The 6,000-nt window shown below is 51.7% G+C and overlaps 1 protein-coding gene across 2 annotated transcripts in view; it reads right to left on the bottom strand.

The window, feature by feature from the left end:
- Positions 1 to 221: 221 nt before the first annotated feature.
- TRIO (trio Rho guanine nucleotide exchange factor) overlaps positions 222 to 6,000 on the bottom strand; it is a 336,828-nt gene continuing 331,049 nt past the window's right edge. For both annotated transcript variants that reach the window (XM_059173670.1, XM_059173669.1), the window contains exons 55-57: positions 5,578 to 5,778; positions 3,219 to 3,357; positions 222 to 2,597 (exon numbers count right to left, since the gene is read on the bottom strand). In XM_059173670.1, the coding sequence (XP_059029653.1) occupies positions 2,049 to 2,597; positions 3,219 to 3,357; positions 5,578 to 5,778 (889 nt within the window). In that variant the 3' untranslated portion in view covers positions 222 to 2,048. The remainder of the gene's footprint in view (positions 2,598 to 3,218; positions 3,358 to 5,577; positions 5,779 to 6,000) is intronic.

The raw sequence follows: 6,000 nt of genomic DNA, 5'->3' as shown, positions 1-6,000 counted from the left end.
CACACCCCTGAAATCTGATTTACACACCACTGTCTTTGGAGTCTGGGTTCTGGGAACCAATCTGCAGGCCCCTCACCAACTCCCATTTCTGGCCCTGTATAATGGATTCCCAATCCAGAACATTCTCCCCTCCGACTCCCCGCCAGACCTAGGAGAGGCCAATCTTTCAGTCTCCCTCGATTCCATGGTGATCAATTTAAATAAAAGGCCTAACGCAAAAATCAGGCAAATATGTTTAATTTTTTAAAATAACTGATGGCAAAATAAAATATTTACATCACATCATACTGTGTAAACATGTAAGGTCTCTGTACAAAGAAATATACATGCAAAATAATGTAAAAATTTAACTGAATAAAAGAAACAATACACAAATAAACGTTGTGAGGTTACGAATACACATCCAGTTTTGAATCCAATTTCTTTTAAAAAGTTTCTGTACAATTTTACAAGAAACAAACAAAAACCCAACAAAGGAATAAATAAAATACACTGGAAGCGGCAGAGCTGAACTAGGCCAGTTTACGGCTCAAGACTCTGGTGTCTGGCCAGCTGGGGACGCAGGTGCTCTCTTTTGTGCATTTCACACAACGAAGGAAAAAGGACATCCCGAAAAATGCAAGTGTGCCCAGAAGCCCCACGGCATGTCCCAAGGCCTCCCCACCGTGGCGTGAATTCTGCCAATGACACCGACGTCGGATGCCGGCCTGAGGGGGCTAGGGCTTAATTGGCTTTTATTTCTTACCAAAAGCTCAAAATCCAGCCAATTTCTGTACAGAAAGTTGAACGTCAAAAAGTCTAAAAAGTAGTAAATGTCCAGACTGATTTTGGGAAAAAAAAATAATACTTTGGCATTCTGAATAATAGCATAATAAATTTTAAAACATTACCCTATTATCCAGTTTTATATTCAGAGTATGAAATCACTTTTTACAGTCCTCAAAACTGACAAATTTCACGAAGAGTTAAATCTCCTTGAACTGATGGCACAGGGCTACAACCCCCTCCCCCCACCCACCCCCGACACACGCACAAAACCATAAAGCTCACTGTACGAAGTATGTGCTTTTTCTATATATTTATTACAGGTACAACAGAGGTCTTCATAAATAGTTGCATAAAATGTTAAAGCCACAACATTGCACATGATATGAAATAAAACCAAAAAAAAAAAAAAAAAAAAAACAACCAAAAAAAACCCCAAACCCCAATGAGTGCATTTACAGTATTTTCATCTGACTGTATACTGCTCAACAATCTGATTGACGGCTTGGAGGGGTGGGGAACACAGGGAAGAGACTACTGGGGCTCAGGACAGGACCCAACCTGATGTCCTGGGTGGATAGGCAGAGCCCCCTGAGCTCCCCCAGAGGAAGCCCTGGGCAGCGGGTGGGGGCAGGAGAGAAGGCGGGAGGGAAAGGACAGACTGAAGGCAGGACCAGTCTTATATACAAGTAAGGCCTACATTTCATCAGAGCAGAACGATTCATTCTATTTTTATGCAAAAGTCTGAGGTTGAATGCACATTTCAGGAGCCCAGTCTGGCGTCCCAGCGAGACACACACAGACCCGGCAGCTGGGAAAGCTCAGAGCCAGGTGGACCCCGAGCTCTGGGCGATGCCGCAGGGACGGCCACCACGAGCGGGAGTCCTCCCTGGAGGGTCCACCATCTCTGTTTTGTTCGTGAACACCAGTGGTTGAACATAGGCATTTCGTTTCCTTGAATAAATCTTGGAAAATGTTAAATTTGCAAAATTCTATTCATGTTCGTTTAAAAAAGTTTCTTTTTATTTTTTGCAGAAACCTGAATAAAAGACTGTGATACAGCAATGCTGTCTCCGCTCACGAGAGTGTGCGAGAAGGTCCTCCACCCCAGCACTGCGTGCTCCCGAGTCCCAGGCGCTGCCGAGCACAGCTCGCTCGGAGCCCGGTGTCACACGATGAACATACGGCAGCTGATCAGTTCTGTTGGTTTGTGTTTCTCTTCGAAATTCAAATTAACAGCTGACTGGCAGGTGAAAGAGAATGAGAAAGAACTTCAAGATAGGTCAAACTCGAGGCAAAAGCCTGCTCTGTAAGAAGTTTTTAACACTACGGATAGGTCGAACATCGTTCTGGTGTTTGCGCCGCTCAATGAAGGAAGTCAGTCTGGACGTGTCGAGGACGCCCACGCCTTTGCCCCCGCCATGGCCTGCCTGCAGCCACTGCTCCTGGAGGGCCAGCGCAGCCGAGGGACGCTTGGCAGGGTCCTCTTGCAGGAGGAAACACACGAACTCCTTGGCCTTCTGGCTCACTCCTTTAAAGCAGTCCTCTGGGAAACTAAAGTCTAGTCGGCAAATGTTCAGGCAGGTCTCCTCCACGCTGTCGTCGAGGAAGGGGGACACGCCACTGAGAAGCACGTATGTGAGCACTCCGACACTCCATGTATCCGAGGTCAGGGAGATGGGGTTCCCAAGGATGATTTCGGGGGCTGCAAACTCGGGGTTCCCCAGCAACTGGTGGATGTAGTAGGTCGTGTTGAGTTGGACAGCATCTCCAAAATCAGCCAGTTTAATCGTTGGCTTGGCCAAACTCTGATCCACCAGAATGTTCTCAGGCTAGAAGACAGGGTAAGACAATGGTCATTTCCATCGATCCCTATCTCAAGCTCACGCGGGATGCGCACCAGGAATCAACGAAGTCAACCGGAAGAAAGCATCCCACGCGAGACGGGAGGTGGTTCTGAGCGTGCAGCCCATGGAGGAGGAGGAGGAGGCACGACACAGAGGGAATGGCACCCCCTCCTTGCAGACAGCCCTCCTGGCAAGTGAGCATGAAGGCGCCGTGCTGAAGAATGCTGGCTCAGGAAGCTGGGCGTTCATTTGCACTCCTCCCTCTACTAGTAAAAGTCACCTTCCTTTCTCAGCTACCACTGACCCAGTCCCACATCAGCCTCACAAAGCTCAGAGGAACTTTCTGGAACTTCATGAAATGTGTGAAGATCTCAAATGTTTATCCTATACTTTGCTGACTGTTTATATTATTGAGAGCAAAATCCTAAAAATGGAGATTAGATATCAGGGTTCCCACTACCCACCTCCTCCTGTTTGTCCGCCATCCCCCCACGCCTCCTGGCCTGGCGCAGTGGACACACTGGGAGGTTGGGAGGAGGCCCCTGAGAGCCAGGTGGCTGGGCCATGGTCAGACATGCTGGCCTTGGCCCCAGGAGCCCCACTAACCTTCAGGTCCAGGTGTGCTATCCTGCAGTTGTGAAGGTATCGGACGGCTTCCAGAACCTCCCCCAGATACGCCCTGATCTTCCCTTCGGTGAGGTTTCCCCATCGCACCACACAGTCCAGGAGACGCCCCTGGTCAGCCCTGTGGAGGCAGGAACGTGTGCAACACTCATCACGGTGCCGGGTCACTTTAGAGGCAACAAACAGCTTGTCCGCGCCCGCTGTTAACGTCCTACTGGACTGATGCCTCAGGAGCACACCTCTGCCTACGGGCACCACTGTATCGAGAGCGGGACTGCTGGTCAACCTCGTTATGGATGTGAGTGGGGAACAAGGGTGCCCAGCCCTCAGAGGCGGTGGGGAAGGGGGGAGGAAGGGGCGCTCTGCAGGCACCTGCTGTAGGACGGAATGAAGTGACACACCTCCCTGAGCCTTCGTTCTGTCATTTGTAAGACGGGCAAAGGGAAGGCCACATGAGGTAACCTAAGCAAAGAGGCAGACCTCAAGGTGTGCTGAGAAGACAGCCACTGGGAGCTGCTGCCTGGGCATTCCACAGCCCGACAGGCTGTCCCGCACGCCTCCGGGGTCTGGACATTTACCCAAGTTCCCGCTGTGCTTTTCCCGGGTGTCTCTGGAAACAACCAGTCACAGGGGAGCTGGGACCAGTTAGTGACCTCGGCCCACACCCTTCTAAGTAACACCTGCTGCCGCTGCTCTCGATCTCGGGTTCACTCATGACCTGGGTTGGAGGGCTGCCCTTCCCCAGCTTGCGGCCGCCGCCAGTTTGGGGACCTGGGATCTGAAACTGTGCCTTCGATAAAAATGCCCGCAGAGCTCCCGCTGCCCTGAAGCGGGAGCAAGGACGCTGAGGGATTCATGCTGGACTCGAAAGGCTTCCTACGGTCAATGACTTTGACACAGGAAAGCCACTGATGGCAGCGCTGCCCATGGGCCAGGGACTAAACGCTTAGTGTCAATTCACTAGATCCTCACGCCAACCTTCCCAAGGCCAAGCAGCCGCCCAGGAAGGCCAGCACTGCAGCAGGCGCTCTGGCCCCAGGCTCTCTGAAAACCGGGCTACGCTGCCCGCTGTCTGTGGAACAGGAACTAAATGGAAAATCCGTCACTTGTCGGTAACAAAGAGGAACTGAGGAGAATTTGGTAGAAATCGGTTATGAGCCTATGGCCATACTACCCCGAACGCGCCCAATCTCGTCTGATCTCGGAAGCTAAGCAGGGTCAGGCCTGGTCAGTACTTGGATGGGAGAAATCGGTTATGAAAAGAAATCCTAGTACCAGTACGGTGAGACTAAACCCTTCAGTTTTCCACTAAGAAGAAATGGCAGCTGAACACACTTAAAATTTTCAGCCAGAAATTTAAGTCTTATTGACTTTTGACGAGGACTTTAGGATAGTTCTCGTTAAAAAATCCCCGAATGAGCAGTAGCTGTCAGACACCCAGCATCTCCAGCCAGAACAGAACAGATTTTAAACACAGCTCAATGCCAAGATATTTCAGAGAGGCGGGAATGTTCTAGGGTGGGCTTCCCAACCCGGGTGCCCGCTTGGGGGCAGGTGATTCTCCGCCGCAGGCCCATCGGGCCCTGCAGGATGGCGGGCAGCACCCTTGACCTCCACCCTCTGGATGGCAGCGGCACCCCCAACCCAAGTTGTGACACCACAAAAGTCTCCGGACGCGGCCAAATGTCCCCTGGGGGGAGGCAAACGGCCCCCAGCTGAGGATCACAGCTCTTGCGTCAGATTTCACACTTGCTCCTTAGAAGAGTGAGTGCGCTGTTTAGCGGGGTGGCACACTGAGCTCACTGAGCCCCATGGGACTGGGGACTGCTCTGGCCAGAGGCCCACCCCCCTTCCCAAGGATGTTCTCTGCGAGAGGTGCATCTCACTCTCCCATTACGACCATCCTGCAGTGGGCCAGAGCTCTGAGGGGCAGGACTGCAGGCCCGAAGCATCAGACATGAGCAGGGAGCCCACTCAGCAGCCATGAGGCTCCCAGGCCCCCAGCAGCCGTGCAGTGCCTCCTGCAGGGGAGGAGTCTTCAGGGGCCTGGCCCCTCGGAGAGCCTGGGAACCCGGGTGGTACTGAGGTGTTTTGATGCTGGGTGCACTGCTCCCTCATTTGAACAGCATGTGCTGAAGACTACTTCTTTCCACCATTATTGGAAAGCTCTAGAACTGTGTTTTCTGACAATAGGCATACACACATACACATACACACACACTACAGGAGATATAGATCCTGAAATCCTGATTTCTGTCTGTCTCAGAGAACAAACGACAGTAAAATCACTTAAGGTCGAGGCTGAGGCTTACGAACGGGAGGACAGTGGGTGCGTACGCACATTTCCAACACCAGGACGTAACTGGTGGGGGTCTCGAAGGTATCAAGGAGGCCAATAAGCAGTGGGTGCTGGAGGTTCTGCAGGATTCCAAGCTCATGGGTGACCTGGTCACGCTTCATCAACTTCTTGTTCACAAACTTAGTGGCCACCGCTCGTTTGGTTCCTTTCTGATCACATTTTTTAACGACAGAGAATCTGCCCCTGGAAAACAGGTTGAGAAGGTCACTTTCAGAGGACTCTGAGTATGTCACAAAGAAAAGACTCTGCTAACCTAAATGGACTGGAGGCCTGTCTGCAGGCCCAGCTCTCCCTGGGCACTTGTGGAGGAGCAGTGGCTCACAGTGACCCCGAGGGAGCCTGCCAGTCTCTGAGCCCCTCTGCCACTGACCTTGTCTTCTCCTTCCTAGAGGCAGGCTCCATTTC

This window comes from Mustela lutreola, chromosome 5 (genome assembly GCF_030435805.1).
Source record: "Mustela lutreola isolate mMusLut2 chromosome 5, mMusLut2.pri, whole genome shotgun sequence".
Taxonomy (NCBI): Eukaryota; Metazoa; Chordata; class Mammalia; order Carnivora; family Mustelidae; genus Mustela; species Mustela lutreola.
This window is presented reverse-complemented; position numbering and strand designations above follow the sequence as displayed.